The 23,241-nt window shown below is 44.4% G+C and overlaps 1 protein-coding gene across 2 annotated transcripts in view; it reads left to right on the top strand.

The window, feature by feature from the left end:
• The window catches only part of LOC132783265 (dual specificity protein phosphatase 22-A-like), a 28,072-nt gene extending 15,392 nt beyond the window's left edge, over positions 1-12,680 (top strand). For both annotated transcript variants that reach the window (XM_067471052.1, XM_060788387.2), the window contains 2 exons: positions 5-176; positions 10,287-12,680. In XM_067471052.1, coding sequence (XP_067327153.1) covers positions 5-176; positions 10,287-10,493 — 379 coding nt within the window. In that variant the 3' untranslated portion in view covers positions 10,494-12,680. The remainder of the gene's footprint in view (positions 1-4; positions 177-10,286) is intronic.
• The last annotated feature ends 10,561 nt before the right edge of the window (positions 12,681-23,241 follow it).

The raw sequence follows: 23,241 nt of genomic DNA, 5'->3' as shown, positions 1-23,241 counted from the left end.
GCAGCTTGGCCGGAGTCTCCCGCAGCACCACTCTTTTGGTGGCCTACCTCATGACCGTGACTGACTTCGGCTGGGAAGAGTGCCTGGCCGCCACCAAAGCCGTCCGCTCCTACGTCAGCCCCAACTTCGGCTTCCAGGAGCAGCTGCAGGAATACGAATCGACTTTGCTAAAGGAGGTAAGCTGGCTTTGGTGCTCCAACTTTGGGACTCCTTTTGGAAGTCCAGGGCAATCTTTATAGCATGTAGAAATGGGCAATTGCAAAGAGATCTCTCCTCCAGCTGTCCTTGCTGCTGGGCTTTGCCGATCCAGAAGTGGCACTGGGTCATTTTGACTGCTAGTTTGGCTGGTTCCAAGACAATAGCTGTGCTTTTTGGTGTCTTTTCTATATCTACAGCAGACATGGGCAAACTGGGGTACTCCAGGTGTTTTGGACTTCAACTTGAAGTCCAAAACACACTTGGAGGGCCGAAGTTGGCCCAAGCCAACTACTTTTTTTCTACATAGAATCATAGAATCAAAGAGTTGGAAGAGACCTCATGGGCCATCCAGTCCAACCCCCTGCCAAGAAGCAGGAATATTGCATTCAAATCACTCCTGACAGATGGCCATCCAGCCTCTGTTTAAAAGCTTCCAAAGAAGGAGCCTCCACCACACTCCGAGGCAGAGAGTTCCACTGCTGAACGGCTCTCACAGTCAGGAAGTTCTTCCTCATGTTCAGATGGAATCTCCTTTCTTGTAGTTTGAAGCCATTGTTTCGCGTCCTAATCTCCAGGGAAGCAGAAAGGAAGCTTGTTCCCTCCTCCCTGTGGCTTCCTCTTACATATTTATACATGGCTTCATATCTCCTCTCAGTCTTCTCTTCTGCAGGCTAAACATGCACAGCTCTTTAAGTCGCTCCTCATAGGGCTTGTTCTCCAGACCCTTGATCATTTTAGTCGCCCTCCTCTGGACACATTCCAGCTTGTCAATATCTCTTGGGGCAAGTCACTCTCTCTCAGCCTCAGAGGAAGGCAATGGCAACGCCCATCTGAACAAATCTTTCCAAGGAGAAAGCCTCTGTAAAAGGTTATTTCAGCTTGACTATATCATTCCAGCTTGACAATATCTCTCTTCAATTGTGGTGCCCAGAATTGGACATAGTATTCCAAGTGTGGTCTAACCAAGGCAAAATAGAGCAGTAGCAAGACTTCCCTGGATCTAGACACTATATCCTATTCTTATACTCCTGTCTTAATCACAGAGATTAAAGCGGGATACAGAAATATATATATATACACATACATACATACATACATACATAGATATACACACAGAGATTCATAATTATAATCATAGTAAATATAATAATAGAACAGGATGATTGCATAGTATTCTTTTTCTGTTTTTCAGTGCAATACTTTTTTGAATTTGGGTTTTGAATAATGTGGAGTCATGACTTCTGGTTTGTTCAAGTCAGTGTAGCTTTTGAATTTGGTTTGCAAATAAGCGAAGAAATAATGAAAAGAAAGAGAGCGGAGATGAGACGGAAAGATGATAGGTTAATTGCAGTCAATGCTGAGAGCCAAAGCAAAGGTCACATGATGATGCCATGATGCAAACATCAGGCGTGTGGGCACCTCCGCCACCTCCACGTTAGATCCTGTGTGAACTCTCTCTTTCACTCATTTGGCTCCCCTGATCATTGATGCCTTCAACTCTTGGGGGACTTCCAGAGGAAATTTCTGGTTGTTTTGCTTGCAATGAAACATCTGCATATTGACTACTGAAACCAATATGTTCGAAATGAGTATTTCACTCTCGATGTAAAAAGGAGGTGAGCCTGTTGATAGAGATGCCATGCTGTTTGGCTGCATGCCAGAAATGGAGACCGGTCTATTAGATGGGGAGCAGCTCACAATGGCAGCTTCTCCCAGGGTGCATCTACACTGTAGAATTAATGCAGTTTGGCACTACTTTAACTGCCATGGTATCCTGGGATTTTTAGTTTGGTGAGGCACCAGCACTCCTTGGCAAAGAAGTCTAGAGACTTTGTGACACCACAACCCCCATGGTTCCCAAGCAAGTTGTCAAATTCGCATTGAACTTGATATTTGTGGTGGGGGCTCCTTTGGAGGCTTTTAAAAAGAGGTAGGCTTGGGTAACCACGGAAAAATTTGGTTCTAAACTCGTTTCGTTTTTAGGGGGTCCTTGCATTTCATTTTTTTAATAATTCCAAAATTTTCCTTTAAAAAAATTCAAAATTTACGAAATTTCGTAAAATTACGAATCGATTCGTTAATGACTGATGAGATTGCACAATATGTTTAAAAAACCTCCAAATGGGGCAGGAGGAACTTCTGAAGCTTCCCTCTCCCTCTGTTGTTGACTGTTGGTGTGATAAAACAAACAACAACTATAAAACTTGCACCAGACATGCGAAAATAATTACGAAATAATTACGAAATAATTTCGAAATAATTACGAAATAAATTGAAAAAATTGTTTCGAATCTTTATTACTCCTCACACAATTCCTGCATGGCTCAATATTGGATCGTAAGCTAATTTAAATACGAATTAATAACGAATTACAAAATTAACGAATGAAACCGCCCAAGCCTAAAAAGAGGATGGATGGCCATCTGTCAGGGGTGCCGTGAATGTGATTTTCTGCTTTTTGATAGAATGGGGTTGGACTGTATGGCCCACCAGGTCTCTTCCAACTCTAGGATTCTATGATTCTATGATGTGGCATTGGGGGCTGTGAGGTGGTGGTGGGAGTATGGGTGTGTGGTTTTGTGATGTGTGCGGGAAAATGCATGCAATTTTGTTGTGAACTAGCACAATGACAAATAAGGCAATCCTATTCTATTCATTAAATCAATGGTTCCCAACCCGCGGTCCGTGGACCACCTGTGGTCCACAAGAACGAAAATATGACCTGTGGCCTCAGCATTTCTACACCATTGTCTCGAAACCACACAGCAACGAGAGCGACTGGTCTTGTAAAACCCTCTTATATACCAATCTAATAACTTGTAAGCCAATCTAATAACTTGTACAAATAACTTGTAAGCTGCTTTGAGTCCTCTTCAGGGTGAGAAGGGCAGCATAGAAAAGTCATAAATAAATAAATAAATAAATAAATAGTGCCGAGGCAACGGGGATGCTGGGAGGGGAGAGCTGACTACCCATGAAAAATGACTACTACCACATCAGCTCTAGATTATTCAATACGGGTTTCTGTGGGCAGAGGTGGCCCTAGGTAATTTTCAACGGTAAGCAAACAGTATTTTGGCGCCCCCCTCAACTAATCATTGATATATATTTTCTGTTTGTCGTGGGAGTTCTATGTGCCATATTTGGTTCAATTCCATCATTGGTGGAGTTCAGAATGCTCTTTGATTGTAGGTGAACTATACATCCCAGTAACTACACTTGCTGCATTTGCTCCCTTGCCTGGCCCGCTTTGGGTCCGGAGGCATGTGCACCGAAAGTCACCTCTTCTCCTGACTTTCTCCTCAGTCATTGGGACCGACAGAGAGAGAGACAGAGAGAGAGGTGGAGATGCCCACCTTTCCGGAAGGTAGGCACAAAAACAAAGGAGGGAGTGGAGGTGGGAGATACCTCCAGCCGGAGGAGGTCTCTCTCTCTCTTTCTCTCTCTCTCTCTTCAGCCATTGGGACCAATGCGCCTACCTTCAGGAGAAGAGGCGACTTTTGGTGCGCACGCTGGGGTCTTCAGACACACCTCTGGACCCGAAGCAGGCCAGACGTGGCAGCTCCGCCCCTTGGTCCACCCGCGTATTGGGGAAAGGAGAGGAGGCGGGTGGAGCGCCGGGGGATCGGGAAAGGGAGCCGGTCATGGGGAAGGGATCGAACGATTGAGCGCCGGCTCTGCTCGCACACCCGGTGGCCAGGTGGAGCAGGAACGAGAGGGGCTAGGCGAGGCTCAAGGGCCCGGCTCCTTTGGGAAGAGGATCGCCCGGCAGTGAGGCAAGAAAGCCGAGGCTCCCCCCAGACTGCTAGGGCTGTTGTGAGCTGAGGGGGCGCTCCTCAAGTCACGGTCGAGGGGCATTTACAGAGGCGCCTCTGCGCCCCTGACAAAAAAAAGTGTTCTGCGACCGCTTACTTCGCGTAATGGACGAGCCGCCCCTGTCTGTGGGCAAGCAGATGGCGACTACTGGGTGACATATGCTCTGTATCAGAAACCAGAACTGATGTCGTCTATCCAATGCAATTTTCTGAATCAGCACCCCAAATAAACAAACCAAATCTAAAGTTGAACAAAAACGGATTCGTAATCCTTAAGCTGGAAATTGGTCCCTGGTCAAATGGTCTCTGGTCAAAGTGGTCCCCGTTAAAAAAAGGTTGGGAACCACTGCATTAAATCAATAGTGTATGTACCCCTAGTTTGTGGGTTCATCTTCATGAATAAGAAGCTGTGAATTGGAGAGTGCTCCTTTAAAATTAAATTAATTTAATTTAATTTTAAATTTTCACATTTGGTCCTGCCTCATGTTTTTAAATGTGTCGTGTTATTATTGTATTGTTTTGTTTCTTATAAGTTATTTGTTGTTTTTCCTGTTGTTGTTTTTTATGATGTTGTTGGGCTTGGCCTCTTGTAAGCCACACCGAGTCCTGCGGGAGATGGTAGCGGGGTATATGAACAATAAATAAATAAAATAAATAATGGAAGGGGAAATGGTGGAGGAAAAGGGGAACGTCAGAGAAGAGCTTCAGATAAGACGGAATGTCAGATAAGCAAAGGTCAGATAAGCGAGACTCTAATGTATTAAAAATAGGACAAAGTACATAAAGTCAAGAGCACTAAAATTCACAGCAGTACTTCAAACATAAATCCATGAACAAGGTAACAAACTTTTCCAAGGTAAACCCTTCAAGAAAAAAAGGCATGAACCAAAACACTGAACTTGAGTATACTTGAAATATGAACTTGAGAACAGAGACAGACCAGAGAGCTATCCCTTGGCTACGTTGTCTCCTCTGAGAGGCATAAAGCCAACAACACTTAATTTAAGCCCAGCCAAATAGCCATGAGATCCTGCCAGACACACCTGGTCTTCAAGGTCTTCTCACAGATTCTCTCAGAACATCTAATTAGTCAATTTTTCACTCCCTCCATTCTCAATAGTAATCTGGCTTCTTGGGAAAAGTCCCCATCGGCCGAAGGCCATTTCCCAAGATAACTAGTGTCACTTGAATGATCAAATGAATGCAAAAGACTGGCCTCAAGTGCTTGCAGTTCTCTCCTAGTACTGACAGACTCGTCACTTTGAAACCCATCAAGCCCCTCATCCTCTGACATGTCAGAAAAATCCTCTGCTGCTTGCTGAGCTACAACAGCAGGGTTGCAAAAATGGCACCTACTACGCCATCTTTGTGCGTTGCATTGTGCTTTTCTGAATCCATGGATAGGGAGGTCCTGCCATATCCAAAGGGCTGGCAGCTTGCATATTTCCAGGAATGTAGCTCCCACTTACAGTTTAACATTTAACCCTGCACCAAATGGGATATCCTGCTGCAAGGCCACATGGCTGGTGGTTCCCCCAAGAAGCTTGGTTCAACTGGAGATCCTTGTTCTTTGGGGGAATCCCACACTCAGAGCTTTTGCAACTTGAGTTGGACATTTTTCTCTGAAAACTGGCTCCCATGGTCTTGTCTACCAAGCCAATATTATATCACATGGCCGGCAGCAACATCCACAACATACCCTCCAAAAACATTTCCTCAGAAAGTCTTCTCTCTCCCTCTCTTTATAAGGAAGTTGACATATAGACACTAAACACACTCAGACCCAGGCTCAGAGGGAAGGTTTCCAGCGAGATTATTTAAAATACTAGACTGTTTGTATCCTGTAGAATGAATCCTGTAGAATAAACAGATTAATCTCATGGAACAGAGGATCCAATAACTCAAGGACCATATTGAGACCCTTAAGGGCATTTAGGAACTTGAGCTGTTCTTGGACACTACACAACACACTGTACTGTGGCGCAGCTGGCTGAGTGTCAGCTGCATTAAGATCACTCTGACCAAAAGGTCATGAGTTCGAAGCCAGCCCGGGCTGGAGTGGGTGTCCAACCATTGTGTAGCCCGTTGTTGACCTTTGCAACCCGAAAGACAGTTGCATCTGTCAAGTAGGAAAATAAGGTACCATCTTGCGTGGGAGGCTAAATTTAACTAATTTATGAGGCCATAAAGGAAAAAGACTCCGGGGAATGTGGAATGCGGAAGAACTTCATCGGTGTCATTGATGGACGATGAAAAGCAGCAGCTCCCCTGGCGGCCAGAAAAAAAAAGTTAAATAGCCTCGGTGTCTGTTAAATGTTGTTTGTCAAACTGGCATTGAATGTTTGCCATATATGTGTTTACTGTAATCCGCCCTGAGTCCCCTGAGGGGTGAGAAGGGTGGAATATAAGAACTGTAAATAAATAAATAAATACTAGACACACAACCCACATCACACCAACACCAACATTATGGGGAGGCTTATGAGGAGATCACTTCAGATGTAGACAACCCTCAGGCTTGGAGGAATGTCACCCTTAGAAAGAGACATAGGACCAGGAGGCCTCCTCAGAATACTTCTGCTCAGCTGCAGTTACACAATAGACTCCAAATCCTTACACAACTAACACCTGACCAGGAAACGCAACATCTTGGGGAAGACCACAATGACTTAGATACTTCTCAGTGGATTGTCTTTGATTAGTGTGCGGGCGATAGCCCTGACTGGGACAACATTTCATAACATTCACACACAATCATGCAGATGTTCCATCCCCAATCATAGACCACATGCAACAGGAACACACTCAGGAGAATGATAGGTTCTTGGACGAATCTCAATGGATTGTCCTTGATGAATGCACCAGGGATGTCAAGAAGGAGGACAACACTTTACACCTACACAACCCATTTCAACAGGATCACTTTTCTGGGGATGTACACACTACCTTACAAAAAAGGGACCCTGTCAATCCTCAATGCAAACAGGTCTTGGTAGTAGGCAACTCTCTCCTTAGAGGAATGAAAGTTGTCATTTCCATACCTGATGGGATTGCTCGAGAATTATGCTGCCTCCTGGGGCCAAAAATGCACCATGTCACTCAGAGGCTCACCAGGCTCCTCAAGCCCCATGTTGATTCATGTAGGAACCAATGATACTGCTAGGCATACTTTTCAAAATATCATAAATGAGTTTCGAGCTCTCAGAACAAAGTTAAAACAGTGTAATGTACAGGTGGTCTTTTCATTCCTCCTCCCAGTTGTAAGACACAGCCCTACAAGGGCCAGAAAAATAGTACAGGTCAATAGCTGGCTTAGAAAATAGTGTCAGGAGGAACACTTTGGCTTCCTCGACCACGGCCTGCTTTTCCAGGAGGATGGTCTACTGGCAAGGGATAAGGTGCATCTCACACAAGTAGGAAAACACCTTTTTGCTCAGAGACTCACAAACCTGCATCTGTGGCAGCCATCCTCAGAAGTTGTGAGGTCTGTTGGAAACTAGGAAAATTGGGTTTATATATCTGTGGAAAGTCCAGGGTGGGTTCCTAGTTTCCAACAGACTGCACAACATCTAAGGATGGCTGCCACAAATGCAGGTTTGTCAGTCTTTGAGCAAAAAGGTATTTTCCTACTTGTGTGAGATGCACACCATCCCTTGAATGCTATTGTTTTAACTCTGTATTTATGGTTTTATACTGTGTTATTGATTTGTGGCATCGAATTGCTGCTTTTGTTAGCCTCTCTGAGTCCCCTCCCCCCCAACTCAAGAATGGAAAACATAATGTTGGTGGACAGGAAAAGAAATATTGACAAGCTGGAATGTGTCCAGAGGAGGGCGACTAAAATGATCAATAATCTGGAGAATATGCCCTATGAGGAGCGGCTTAAGGAGCTGGGCATGTTTAGCCTGAAGAAGAGAAGGCTGAGAGGAAACATGATAGCCATGTATAAATATGTGAGAGGGTCATAGGGAGGAGGGATCAGGCTTGTTTCATTCTGCCCTGGAGACTAAGATGCGAAGCAATGGCTTCAAACTACAGGATAGGAGATACCACCTGAACATTAGGAAGAACTTCCTGACTGTGTTCAGCAGTGGAACTCTCTACCTCGAAGTGTGGTGGAGGCTCTTCTATGGAGGCTTTTAATCAGAGGCTGGATGGCCATCTGTTGGGGGTGCTTTGAACACGCTTTTCCTGCTTCTAGTCAGGGGGTTGGACTGAATGGTGCACGAGGTCTCTTCTAACACTATGACTCTAGCCGTACCCTGCCACGCGTTGCTGTGGCCCACATGGGGGTTCTGTGTGGGAGGTTTGGCCCAATTCTATCGTTGGTGGGATTCAGAATGCTCTGTGATTGTAGGTGAACTATAAATCCCAGCAATGAAAACTCCCAAATGTCAAGATTCTATTTTCCCCAAACTCTATCAGTGTTCACATTTGGGCATATTGAGTATTCGTGTAGAGTTTGGTCCAGGTCCATCATTGTTTGAGTCCACAGTGACCTCTAGATGTAGGTGAACTACAACTCCAAAACCAAAGGACACTGCCCACCAAACCCTTCCAGTATTTTCTGTTGGTCATGGGAGAACTGTGTGCCAAGTTTGGTTCAATTCCATCATTCGTGGGGTTCGGAATGCTCTTGGATTGTAGGTGAACTATAAATCCCATCAACTCCAACTCCCAAATGACAAAATCTTTTTTTTTTTGAGTGAAGGACATACATTGGGTTGTTAGGTGTCTTGTGTCCAAATTTGGTGTCAATCCCCTCAGTGGTTTTTGAGTTCTGTTAATCCCACAAACAAACATAACTTCTTTATTTATATAGATGATTCTATGCAATCACATTGTGGCAAAAATATTTCTTTTCCTTTCAAACAGGTAATTCTTTTGCATTCAGAAGGAAAGAAAATAACAGAAAAAGAGGAACGATACAAAGAAGCAAGATATTATAATATGCAGTATTAAAACCATGCAGCTACATTCTAGCTAGAATAACAAACTACAAAATGACATCAAAATGCAAACCGAACGCACACTTATACAAATACACACTACCCAAAAAACAAGGAAGGAAACAATTGTACCAACCTCATCCTCACTATGTGATGGTTTTTATTTCTTATTATTCTACTCCCATGAAAGGATATATTTTAAAATGCTGTTTATATTTAATCCTGTTTTAATGTTTATATATTTGTACATTCCACAGTGTAGATCAGGCATGGGCCAACTTCAGGGTTGTCAGGAATTGTGGGAATTGCAGCCCAAAACACATGGAGGGAGGGCCGAAGTTGGCCTATGCCTTTTTAAAAAATGGCATTCATAATCTTTTAGAAAAACACCATTTGGAGATCATAACTTTTTAGAAAAGCATGACCTTTCAGAGATAAGCCAAAAAACCTTTAGAGTAAAATATTCTCCTGTGGTTTACAACCAGATATAATTACGTAAGGCAATGGTTTCAGTTGTTAGACTGAATAACCTGTTATCTGTGATCTGTTAGGAAAACAGAGATTTGTCAGTGCATAAAAACAGGAGAGTTTCAGAAGTGTTTTTCAGTGCCCAAGAATATATCTACTCTCCCATAAAACAATTCATTTTATGCCATGCACTCAAGAGACAAAATGAAAGAGACTTGGATAGAAATAAAATATTTGGTTTACTGTCAACCTTCATGTGTTCAGCATACATATAACCACTCTGAATCCCCCCTTCAGGGGTTGAGAAGGGCGGGGTAAAAATACTGTAAATAAATAAAATAAATGCACAAGTACAAAATTTATCAATCTGATAACTTATCAATTATCAGATATGTTTGAGATAACGGCGCTCCATGCAGTCATGCCGGCCACATGACCTTGGAGGTGTCTATGGACAACGGCAGCTCTTCGGCTTAGAAATGGAGATGAGCACCACACCCCAGAGTCAGACATGACTGGACTTAATGTCAGGGGACAACCTTTACCTTTTACCTTGAGATAATTATCTGTGCAAAACCAGCAAGGTCTGTAGGAGTTTGTAGTCGTCTGCTATAGTGATCATGTGGTGTGCAGCCCCTTTTATAACTTCTCAGGACCCATAAAGGAAGCTGCATATCAGAACAGATGTACAGAAAACAGTAAGCAACAGGTTCATAGATAAACAGATTACTAGAGAAGCTTTGAAAGTTGTCATTTCCAACATGCCTAGCATAGATGCATCTACCCAATGTGGTCGCTGTCTCTCCTCTGCCTTCCTGCCTAAGTTCCTTTGATACTTTTGTCATTTTCCTTACAGTACCGGGCTTGGATCCAACAAGAATATGGCAAGAACCCACTGAATGATCAAGAGGAGGTCCAACATTTACTGACCCTGCAAGAAGAGAAGGCCAAAGAGCAGCAAAGTGGACTGAGAGAAGGCAACTGGGTCAATTGTCCAGATCCCATGAGTCCTCCACTTCATGCGCCTTATGCCAGCAGCAGCCGTCGGTGGATGAACAGATAACAAAAGCTCCACTTGCAGCCTCCCCACGATGGTAGCCCAGCGTTCTGGACTACAAGGCCTATCGTACTGGAATGTGTAGTCCAGAACCTCTGCAGGTTTGGGAAAGCTGCCTTAAAGAACCAAAAGCAATTTGGTTTTCTGTGTTTCTTTGCCCTGCAACACAGAGCCAGTTGATTAGGTTCATCTTACAGATGCTGCTAGAGTTTGCATTGAGAGATGGTTTTGAGCCTAATCCAGTTGTGTTTTCTTACTGGTTAAGGTACAACCAAATTGGGTTTCTCCAAGCTGAAGCAGAAGAGCACATAAGCCCTGAATGCCAGTTGGATGCATCCAAACTTTTGTGTGCATCTAAACTCTAGAAAGAATGCAACGTGACACCAAAATATCAGGAAAGCAATCCACTCCCAAACCCAACTTTCATTTCCTGAACAAAACCTTCGAAATGTAACGATGCCAACATATAAGAAGTCAGGAAACAGTAGATAGTGTGATCATGCTTGTAGATGGGTATTTTCAGGTAACATGGGAAGTTTTTATCCTTTAAGACATTTTTGGACTTGTGAATCTGTCACATGGAAGAAAAGTGTCTGGCTGTTCTATACTTCCGTTAGTTCCAATGAACATTTGTGTACACTGCCAGGTGTCCAAATGATTTCTTCCGCAGAGCACTGTAGTATTTGGAGATCAAAATCAAGCAGACAAAAGCTTACTTACTTACTTAGGCAATCCTTTGTAGCCGAGGATGATGGTCCTCCAAGTGTAGTGGCTTGGTGGTGGTCCGTAGGTGGCTCTGGAGTGCTATTCTTGATCTGCATGTTCTCCCGCAGTGATGACATCAGTTTCCAGGTGGAAGGCAGTCCCTAGTTAGGGTTGACTTGATGCGCCTTCCTCTTGGCATATTTCTCCCTTTCACCTTCCATTCATGCCTCTTTGAATTCTGCAGCACTGCTGGTCACAGCTGACCTCCAGCTAGAGCGCTCAAGGGCCAGGGCTTCCCAGTTCTCGGTGTGTATGCCACAGTTTTTCAGGTTGGCTTTAAGCCCATCTTTAAATCTCTTTTCCTGTTCGCCAACATTCTGTTTTCTGTTCTTGAGTTGGGAGTATAGAAACTCCTTTGGGAGATGGTGATCGGGCATTCAGACAGTGTAGCCAGTCAAGAGGAGTTGATGGTGCAGGAGTATCGCTTCAATGCTGGTGGTCTTTGCTTCTTCCAACGCACTGTCTTCCCAGGAGATTTGAAGGATTTTTCAGAGGCAATGCTGATGGGATTGTTCCAGGAGTTGAGTGTGATGTCTGTAGACAGTCCACGTTTTGCAGGCGTATAGCAGGGTTGGGAGGACAATGGCTTTATAAACAGGCACCTTGGTCTTCCTACGAATGTCCCAGTCCTCAAATACTCTCTGCTTCATTTGGGAAAATGCTGCACTTGCAGAGCTCAGGTAGTGTTGTATTTCAGTGTCGATGTTGATTTTTGTGGGAAGGTGGCTGCCAAGGTAGCGGAAATGGTCAACATTTTCTAGTGTTACACCACTGTTACACTGTATTTCTGGCATTGCAGAGATTGGCTGGTGACTGCTAGAAGAGCACTGGTTTTCTCAGTGTTCTGCAAAGGTGTTTAAAGTGGCTTGTGGGTGCACAGACTATGTTATTATCAGCATATTGGAGTTTTATAGCAGATGTTGTTGTGACCTTGGTTTTGGCTTTCATTCTGCTGAGGTTAAATAGCTTGCCATCTGTCCGATAGATGTTTTCTATAGATGATGATAGATAGAAAAGCATGCTTAACCTAACACTCTGTGGGATTGTTCATCCCAGTTTGACAGTGGTGGTGGTAGGAGAGTTATTTCTAAGGAAAGCATCAATTTGACGTGTTTCAGGAAAAGGCAAAAGAAGGAAAAGTCACAGGGAACCCAAAGGTTTCAAGCAAAACTCTCCATGTTCTGTACCTGATGTCCCAATGGCATTGGTGGATGAGAATGAAAGAGATTTTAAGATGTGCCATTTATAAAGGCATTTTCTTCCAGTGTTTTGTGATGGAAATATAATACTCATATTTGCAATGGACATGGTCTCAAGGTAATGTTTTTGAAGGCCTAATGGGAAGACTGCAAATAGACAATGTTGGGTTCTATCATGGGGGAAAAGTGGAAAACCAATGCAATAAAAGCATTTCTTTAAACATCAGAATCTGTTCTTATTCTGTGTGACATTAAATGCATTCATACATCTTACAAATACTAATAAATAGTTGAAAGAAATATAGTTTATCTGTTAAAGGCTCCAGTTTGTAAATAATAATAATAACACTAATAGTTTTATTTCTCGCCCGCCTCTCCTCACAGCTTGAGGTAGGTTGCAGCATTGCTAAAACATAAACAAAGACATAATCATTTTTTTAAAACTCCATAAAATAAAAGGGATGAATATGGCAGAAAGCTATAGCAAGGATCGTATGACAACTAGATCGATTGATACCTGGCAAGTAGAGGGAGAAAACGTGGAGACGGAGACAGGGTTTGTATTTCTAGGAACTGGCTGCACACTGCAGCCAGGAAATCAGAAGGCTCTCCTCCTTCTTGGGAGGAGAGCAAGGACCACTCTCGATAAAAGAGTGAAGAGTAGAGATATCGCACTGGCAATGAAGGTCCACATAGTTTGTTTGTTTGTTTGTTTGTTTATTTATTTATTTATAATTCAAACTTATATGCCTCCACTCCCCTGGGGCTCGGAGTGGCTTACAAGAACAGGCTAAAATCGAACACAATTTAAAAACAATTTAAAACAATTTAAAAACAATTTAAAAATAACAATATCAGAGATCAAAGGCCTGTCGAAAGAGATATGTCTTACATGCCCTGCAGAAAGCTGATAGGTCCCGCAAGGCATGGACTTCAGGTGGTAGAGTATTCCAGAGTGATGGTGCCACTGCTGTAAAGGCTCTGCGTCTGGTTGCTGTTAGATGCAAGGTCTTGACACTGGGAATTTCCAATAGATCTTGGTCCTCAGAACGGAGGGATCTCTGGGATTGGTAGGGGGTGAGGCGGTCCCTCAGGTACATCGGCCCCAAACCATGCAAGGCCTTAAAGGTGAGTACCATCACTTTGCAAGTGATCCGGTGCTCAATTGGTAACCAATGCAGCTGCAGTAAGATTGGTGTTATGTGGCATCTCATCGGAATTCCCGCAAGAAGCCGAGCAGCTGCATTTTGTACCAACTTGAGCTTCCGGATCACCAACAGAGGAAGACCAATGTAGTCCAGTAGTCCAGTCTTGAGATGACCGTGGCCTGGATCACCGTAGCTATGTCGTCCCTGGACACATAGGGGGCCAGCCATCTAGCCTGCCGCAAATGAAAAAAGGCGGTTCTGCTAAGGGCGGAGACCTGGGCCTCCATCGTCAGCAAAGGGTCCAAAAGGACTCCCAGATTCTTTACCAATGATGGCGGGCGTAGCGCCTCGCCATCCAGGGTAGACAGCTGGATGTCCCCACTGCCCGGTTGACCCAGCCATAGGATCTCCGTCTTTGCTGGATTCACCCTCAGCCTGCTGGCATGCAGCCATCCAGTAACGGCCTCGGGCATTGATGAAAATAATCAGGTACAGAGTCCGGTCTGCCCTTCATCCTCAGCACCAGCTGAGTGTCATCAGCATACTGGTAACATTCCAGCCCAAAACCTCGAACCAGCTGAGCAAATGGTCGCATATAGATGTTAAATAACAGAGGGGAGTGAATGGCCCCCTGAGGAACCCCACAAGATAGAGGGGACCTCTCAGAGACCAGGCCTCCCCTCTCCACTCGCTGTCCACGGTTGTTAAAGCAATGGTATTCCTCGTTGTAACCTATGGATGTGAGAGCTGGACCATAAGGAAGGCTGAGCAAAGGAAGAGAGGTGCTTTTGAATTGTGGTGCTGGAGAAATTCCTGAGAATGCCTTGGACTGCAAGAAGATCCAACTAGTCCATCCTCCAGGAAATAAAGCCCGGCTGCTCACTGGAGGGAAGGAGATTAGAGGCAAAGATGAAGCTCTTTGGCCACATCATGAGAAGACAGGAAAGCTTGGAGAAGAGAATGATACTGAAGAAAAAGGAAGGAAAAAGGAAGAGAGGCCAACTATGAGCAAGATGGATGGATGTATCCTTGAACGGACTGGCTTGACCTTGGGAGCTGTGGGTGGCCACGGAGCTGTAGAGCTGTGGGTGGCCACGGCCAACAGGGAGCTCTGGCATGGATTGGTCCATGAGGTCACGAAAAGTCGGAAGCGACTGAACGAATAAACAACAACATGGCAGAAAGTGTGTTCCCCTCCAATTTCCCCTCATCAGTTCCATTGTAACCTATTCACTAGAAAACTTTTAAATGAATTTACCTAGTCTTGGACTTGCATACATTTGGAAGTGTTTAAAAAATCCAGATTGGATTCCATTCTAGTTAAACGGAGGGCCTTTCCAATATGTACTTATGTTCTTGGTATACATGGAAATTTTCATTTTGTGTTAGTGGCTAAATGTGGGATTCTGGGAGTTTTGTTCCAGGAAAATCACTTTTACAAACTCCACAAGAGAAACACTTTCAGTTTAACTAAAGGATGCACTAAATTTGTGTGAAATGCTTCATATGTTTTATAAATGTTTATTATCAAAAGCAAGGGAAAGTATTAAAAATTATAAGAAACCAAGTTCTAAAACCAAGATTACGAAGGAAAAAAATCCAATTGTAATGGGATGAAACATATGCAGGGGTTTCCCTAGACTTAGCTTTGTGACTTTTTTGGTCTTACCTCCTTTGAAAACCCCTAGTTTTCAGCAGGGAATTTGCACAGTTAAAGCTTGCGCACCAGCTCCAACTGTCCCTCGAGAAGTCTGAGTTGGCCACGCTGGTCCACACCTTTGTTACCTCGAGATTGGATTACTGTAATGCACTCTACATGGGGCTGCCGTTGAAGATGTCCCAGAAATTGCAATTGGTACAAAGGTTGGTGGCCAGGTTGATAACTGCAGCTAATTATAGGGAACAGACAACTGGATGCTCCACTGGCTGCCGATAAGTCTCCGGTTCCAATTCAAAGTGGAGGTTATCACCTACAAAGCCCTAAATGTTTTGGGTCTTGCCTATCGTTGCTATTGTATCTTCTCCCATAAACTTGCACAGGCTTTAAGATCTGCTGGGGAGGCCCTTCTCTCGCTCCCACCTCTGTCACAAGGGCCTCCATCACAAGCATGTAAATTTACACGCAGTACCCTTCAACCTGGGGCTTCTTTCACTGAAGCTTCTCACACACAAGACTGAGGAGTTCCCTCACTGAGGCAAACTAACAATAACAGGCTTCAGCCTACTCACTCTCCTCAGGACAATACTAGCTTTGGCCAACTAACTCTAACAGGCTTTGGCCTACTCACTCTCCTTAGGACAACACTAGCTTTGGCTAACTAACTCTAACGGGCTTTGGCCTACTCGCTCTCCTCAGGATGACACTAGCTTTCGCCAATTAACTCTAACAGGCTTCAGCCTACTCACTCTCCTCAGGGCAACACTAGCTTTGGCCAACTAAGTCTAACAAGTTCAGCCTACTCACTCTCCTCAGGGCGACACCAGCTTTGGCCAACTAACTTTTCGGCCTACTCACTCTCCTCAGGACAACACCAGCTTTGGCCAACTAACTCTAACAGGCTTCGACCTACTCACTATCTTCAGGGCGACACTAGCTTTGGCCAATTAACTCTAACAGGCTTCGGCCTACTCACTCTCCTCAAGACAACACTAGCTTTAGCCAACTACCTCTAACAGCCTTCGGCCTACTCACCCTACTCAGGATGACACTAGCTTTGGCCAACTAAATCTAACAGGTTCGGCCTACTCACTCTCCTGAGGGCGACACCAGTTTTGGCCAACTAACTCTAACAAGTTTCGGCCTACTCACTCTCTTCAGGACGACACTAGCTTTGGCCAACTAACTCTAACAGGCTTCAGCCTACTCACTCTCCTCAGGATGGCACCAGCTTTGGCCAACTAAGTCTAACAGGTTCGGCCTACTCACTCTTCTCAGGGCAACACTAGCTTTGGCCAACTAACTCTAACAGGCTTCGGCCTACTAACTCTTTCAGTGCTTGACTCACTCTTTTGTAATCAGAAACACCCAGTTAATATTTAATATTTCTGACAGGATATCTGTCCGATATTTATCCGATATCAATGAATTTGTGTGGTGTGTTTTCGTGACATCCTTATAATAATGCACTAACATTAGGGCAACTGCTAGATTTCAGGCTTTTGCATGGAAACCATGGCTTGGGTCTATTCTGATAATGGCAACCCAATTGTTGCATGATGTCCCACCACCAGTGCAGGGAATGTCTGTGTCCTCCTTCTATTTGTATCCCCTTTGCGTCTCATAAATGAACAGAGAAGCCAACCAGCCCTGCCATGCAATCCACTGCCAGGAAGCTCCACTCCGCAGAAGAGTGACCCTTTGCATCCAATCTGAGAAACATCTGCAAATTCTTCTGCTCATCCAAATGGGTTGGAGAGAGAGAGAGAGAGAGAGAGAGGAAGTTAAGCAAAAACCCAGACAGTGTGTCTAGTTGCTCTGCAAACGGCACAGGAAGTGGAGACGCTGCCATTGGAAGCAGAAGCCAGGCTGCTTCTGGTAGGAATAGGAAGTTATTGCAGATATGTGATAAGCAGAGATTGTATTTGCAATAGGCGCTATCCCACAAAGGACGCCTAATAATGCACAGTTCAAAGGCAGGCGTCATAACAGTGGTCATTCAATGACCCAGGGTGCATCCACATGGTAGAATTAATGCAGCTTGGCACCAGTTTAAGCGGAGTAACTCAATGCTATGGAATCCTGGGGGTTATATTTGGTGAGGCATCATTGACATCATGCGATGTGCGGGGCTTGACGAATCCAAGGCTGGGGTTAAAATTGCTGAAAGAAACATTAACAACCGTAGATATGCAGATGATACCACTTCGATGGCCGAAAGTGAGGAGGAACTGAGGAGCCTTCTAATCAAGGTGAAAGAAGAAAGCGCAAAAGCTGGGTTGCAGTTAAACATAAAAAAAACAAGATTATGGCAACAAGATTGATTGATAACTGGCAAATAGATGGAGAAAACGTGGAGGCCGTGACAGACTTTGTATTTCTAGGTGCAAAGATTACTGCAGATGCAGACTGCAGCCAGGAAATCACAAGACGTCTACTTCTTGGGAGGAGAGCAAGGACCAATCTCGATAAAATAGTGAACAGTAGAGACATCACGCTGGCAACAAAGATCCGCATAGTCAAAGCAATGGTATTCCCCATAGTCACCTATGGATGTGAGAGCTGGACCATAGGGAAGGCTGAGCGAAAAAAGATAGATGCTTTTGAACTGTGGTGCTGGAGGACCCATTTAAGGTGGAATCCAGTGTCAAACAGGGATTTATTATTGCCCCAACTTTATTCTCCATCTTCATCGCTATGATACTTCACCTTGTTGATGGGAAGCTTCCCACCGGAGTAGAAATCATCTATCGGACAGATGGCAAGCTATTCAACCTCAGCAGACTGAAAGCCAAAACCAAGGTTACAACAACATCTGTTATAGAACTCCAGTATGCTGATGACAAGGTCGTCTGTGCGCATTCAGAAGATCTACAAGCCACTCTAAACACCTTTGCAGAAGCATACGAGAAGCTCGGCCTGTCATTGAACATGGAAAAAACCAAGGTGCTGTTCCAGCAGACACCAGCCAACCCCTCTCCAATGCCAGCGATACAGCTTAATGGTGTAAATGTTGATCATTTCCGCTACCTTGGCAGCCACCTCTGCTGTTTTAATTTTAGAGTTTTTTAGCACAACAACAGAAAGGAAACAAACAAGGACATCTAATCACCTCTCAATAAAATATTGCTCCAGGCACTGCCAGGCAATCAAATGCTAATCAAGGTGGTTAGTTGAAACATTCACACCTAGCTCCAACAGACAATAGTCCTTTGTCCCACCCTGGTCATTCCACAGATATATAAACCCTTTTTCCTAGTTCCAACAGACCTCACTACCTCTGAGGATGCTTGCCATAGATGCAGGCGAAACGTCAGGAGAAAATGCCTCTAGAACATGGCCATATAGCCCGAAAAAACCTACAACAACCCAATAATTTTATGGTCACCACAACATGAGGAACTATATTAAGGGGAAGGCAGCATTAGGAAGGTTGAGAAACATTGCTCTAGCTGTTCAACAGTAGACTAAATTGCTTTTGATATTGGTGGACTCTCCTTCTTTGGAGGTCTTTAAACAAAATTGCCATCTTTCAGGAATTATTTAATTAATGTCAGAATCCTGCATGGCAGGGGGTTGGACTAGATGGCCCTCATAGACCCTTTGGCTTCTAAAATTCCACGACTCTATTAAATCAGTAGTAATGTTAAGCCAATGTTATGTTTCTAGGAATTAGACTGTGAATAGGTTGTGATTAATCTTTCTAGGAAAAGAGGATTTTTCCTCCAAGCCATGGTGACTTGGGGCTAACTTCACTTCCTATGCAGACTTCCCCACAGTCAACAGCTTGGAATAAACCTCAGTACAAAGGCTGGGTGGCCATCTGTTGGAGGTACTTTGATTGTGTAGGTTTCTGCTCCTATCATCTCCATCATCATCATCATCATCATCATCATCATCATCATCATCACAATTACAAAGGCTGGGTGGCCATCTGTTGGAGGTACTTTGTGTTTTTCCTGCTTGGCAGAAGAGGGCTGGACTGGACGACCCCTGGGGTTTCCATCATCATCATCATCATCATCATCATCATCATCATCATCATTACAAAGGCTGGGTGCCCATCTGATGGAGGTGTTTTGATTGTGCTTTTCCTGAAAGGCAGAATAAAGGTTGGACTGGATGACCTCTAGGGTTGCTATTATTATTATTATTATTATTATTATTATTATTATTATTAATACTACTACTACTACTACTATTGAGGCAGCCTTATTGTTGTGGAAATGGGAATAAGGGATATGCTGCCAAATAAGGAAGGTGAAGGGGGGGTGTCCCGTGTGCAAAAAGATGAGTGTGGGGCTTTGTGCAAAAGCTTGAGTGCGGGGTGCAGACCATCATTTGATTTCCCGGAAATCACCTGATTTAAGGGAAATGGGAAACTTTCGTTTTTCAAAAGGTATATATATAGAGTTCAGTCCACCAGAAAGGGGTCGCCTCTACAGAAACGCCTCGTTGCGTGGGGAGGCGGCCAGGCAGCTGCTTTTGAAACTTAATAAACTGCTTTTCCCTTGGATGAATCAAGTTGTCTGTCCCTTTTGACTCCTGCCTGCGCTCGCTTTGAAGGTTACAAGATAAGCTTTGGCAGAGGGGCCCTATTTGGGCAAAAAGGTCTGCTACACTATTATTATTTTACTGACACAAAAGCACAGTATGTCACAGCAAATGAGATCTGCATGCTGGATTTCGTATCACAAAATCACAAGTCGAACACTTCCCAAGTGTCTAGGACTGTGTGATATATTTTCGAATGATGCACGCAGTTCCAAGTCAGGTGGCCTTTTGCAATTGACAGATCGTGATTTTGTCAATGTTTATTGTTTCCGAATGCCGGCTGAGATGTTTTGGTATGGCACAAGATCATTATGCTGGTTATTGTATTGGATCACATTCGGACACTTCCCAAGTGTCTAGGACTATGTAATCAGCGAATAATGTGTGCAGATCCCAGTACGGTGGCTTTTTTTGCAGCTGACAGGTAGCCTTTGGAGTCTGAAATATTTTTAAGTTAATGCTGGTGAAAATTGTTCTTCATTGTAAATCTTGTATTGTTCTTCCTTCCTTTCTTTGCATTGTGTGAATTAGTTCACCCAAACACTAATCACCCATCTGACAATGGCCTGGGCCATGCTTGATATATAGAGATAATATAATATAATAATATATAAACATTTCTTGGGGCTCCATGAAAAACTTCTGCTTCAAAAAGGTCTCCATGGCTGGAACTCCTGGTCTAAATTGATTCAAGCTGCTTTCAATGTATGGCAAAGTAAGAGATTCTGGAAGTCGTAGTGCAAACAGCTAAGTATCCAAGCTTGTGGGGAAAAGCTGCTCCTCCACAAGCAGAAGTTGAAAGGAAACCTTGGCGTGTGCAGAAAGCAAAAAGTCTCACTGCAAGCCTTCTTTCTTAAAGCTTCGGTTTGGAAAGGTCTCCCTTTCAGCAGGTGAGGCAGCTGAGTCTCTTAAGGCGCACCGTCATGAGATGCTGGAAATCCCCAAATCACGAGCAAACAGTGCCGCCCATCCAAACAAATGAAATGTCAAAGATCTACCATTCATGTGATTGAAACTTGCAATTGTATATCCCCAGTTTATTCTGTGAATTTAATTGCATGCTCTCTTATACTGCAGAAATCCAGTTGAAAATGGCTGGTACTATATGTGCCCAAGTTAATACATAGAGTCTAGTGCTTCTCAATCTGGGAGTTGGGACTCCTGGGGGGTTGCAAGAGGTTGTAAGAGGGGTCGCCAAACAGTATTTTCTGTTGGTCATGGGGGTTCTGTGTGGGAAGTTTGGCCCAATTCTCTTGTTGGTAAGGTTCAGAATGCTCTTTGATTGTGGGTGAACTATAAATCCCAGCACAACTCTCAAATGTCAACGTCTATTTCCCCCAAACTCCACCAGTGTTCACATATGGGTATATTGAGTATCCATACTAAGTGTGGTCCAGATCCATCATTGTTTGAGTCCACAGTGCTCTCTGGATGTAGGTGAACTACAACTCCCAAACTCAAGATCAATGCCCACCAAACCCTTCCAGTATTTTCTGTTGGTCATGGGAGTTCTGTGTACCAATATTTGTTCAATTCTATCATTGGTGGAGTTCAGAATGCTCCTGGATTGTAGGTAAACTATAAATCCCAGCAACCACAACTCCCAAATGTCAAGGTCTATCTTCCCCAAACTCCACCAGTATTCACATTTGGGCATATTGTGTATTCGTTCCACTTTTGGTCCTGATCCATGGTGTGGTCTAGCCAAAGCGGAATAGAGGGGTAGCATGACTTCCCTAGATCAGACCACACCTGGGAATACTGTGTCCAATTCTGGCACTACAATTGAAGAGAGACATTGACAAGTTGGAATGTTTCCAGAGGAGGGCGACTAACATGATCAAGGGTCTGGAGAACAAGCCCTATGAGGAGCGGCTTAAAGAGCTGGGCATGTTTAGCCTGAAGAAGAGGAGGCTGAGAGGAGACATGATAGCCATGTTTATTTATTTATCGTGTCAGAACAACCAGTCAAATTATATTACATTTCTAACAGAACAAAGCAAACAAGCAGATTACAAAATTTGTGAGTATGAGAGTTGATTAAATGTCCTTTGACCAGTATCTGGCCACTTGGAGTGCTTCTGGTGTTGCTGCAAGAAGGTCCTCCCTTGTGCATGTGGCAGGGCTCAGGGTGCATTGCAGCAGGTGGTCTGTGGTTTGCTCTTCTCCACACTCGCATGTCGAGGATTCCACTTTGTAGCCCCATTTCTGAAGGTTGGCTCTGATCTCGTGGTGCCAGAGCGCAGTCTGTTCAGTGCCTTCCAGGTCGCCCAGTCCTCTGTGTGCCCAGGAGGGAGTCTCTCGTTTGGTATCAGCCATTGGTTGAGGTTTTGGGTTTGAGCCTGCCACTTTTGGACTCTCGCTTGCTGAGGTGTTCCAGCGAGTGTCTCTGTAGATCTTAGAAAACTATTTCTAGATTTAAGTCGTTGACGTGCTGGCTGATACCCAAACAGGGGATGAGCTGGAGATGTCTCTGCCTTGGTCCTTTCACTTTTGGCTGCTACTTCCCGGCGGATGTCAGGTGGTGCAATACCGGCTAGACAGTGTAATTTTTCCAGTGATGTAGGGCGCAGACACCCCGTGATAATGCGGCATGTCTCATTAAGAGCCACATCTACTGCTTTAGTGTGGTGAGATGTGTTCCACACTGGGCATGCATACTCAGCGGCAGAGTAGCATAGCGCAAGGGCAGATGTCTTCACTGTATCTGGTTGTGATCCCCAGGTTGTGCCAGTCAGCTTTCGTATGATATTGTTTCTAGCACCCACTTTTTTGCTTGATGTTCAGGCAGTGCTTCTTGTAGGTCAGAGCACGGTCCAGAGTGACTCCCAGGTATTTGGGTGTGCTGCAATGCTCCAGTGGGATTCCTTCCCAGGTGATCTTCAGAGCTTGGGATGCTTCTCTGTTCTTGAGATGAAAGGCACATGTCTGTGTTTTAGATGGGTTGGGGATCAGCTGGTTTTCCCTGTAGTAGGCAGTAAGAGCACCTAGAGCTTCGGAAAGCTTCTGTTCTACCATCTCAAAGCTCCCTGCTTGAGCGGTAATGGCACGATCATCAGCATAGATGAAACTCTCTGTCCCTTCTGGCAGTGGCTGGTCATTTGTGTAGATGTTGAACATAGCCATGTATAAATATGTGAGAGGAAGCCACAGGGAGGAGGGAGCAAGCTTGTTTTCTTTTGCCCTGGAGACTAGGACACAATAGAACAATGTCTTCAAACTACAAGAGAGGAGATTCCATCTGAACATGAGGAAGAACTTCCAGACTGTGAGAGCCGTTCAGCAGTGGAACTCCCTGCCCCGGAGTGTGATGGAGGCTCCTTCTTTGGAAGCTTTTAAACAGAGGCTGCATGGCCATCTGTCAGGGGTGCTTAGAATGTAATATTCCTGCTTCTTTCCCCCTGAGGTCTCTTCCAACTCAATGATTCTAT

This window comes from Anolis sagrei, chromosome 8 (assembly GCF_037176765.1).
Source record: "Anolis sagrei isolate rAnoSag1 chromosome 8, rAnoSag1.mat, whole genome shotgun sequence".
Classification (NCBI taxonomy): Eukaryota; Metazoa; Chordata; class Lepidosauria; order Squamata; family Dactyloidae; genus Anolis; species Anolis sagrei.
Note: the sequence above shows the minus strand (reverse complement) of the source record. Positions and strands in the feature narration are given on the sequence as shown.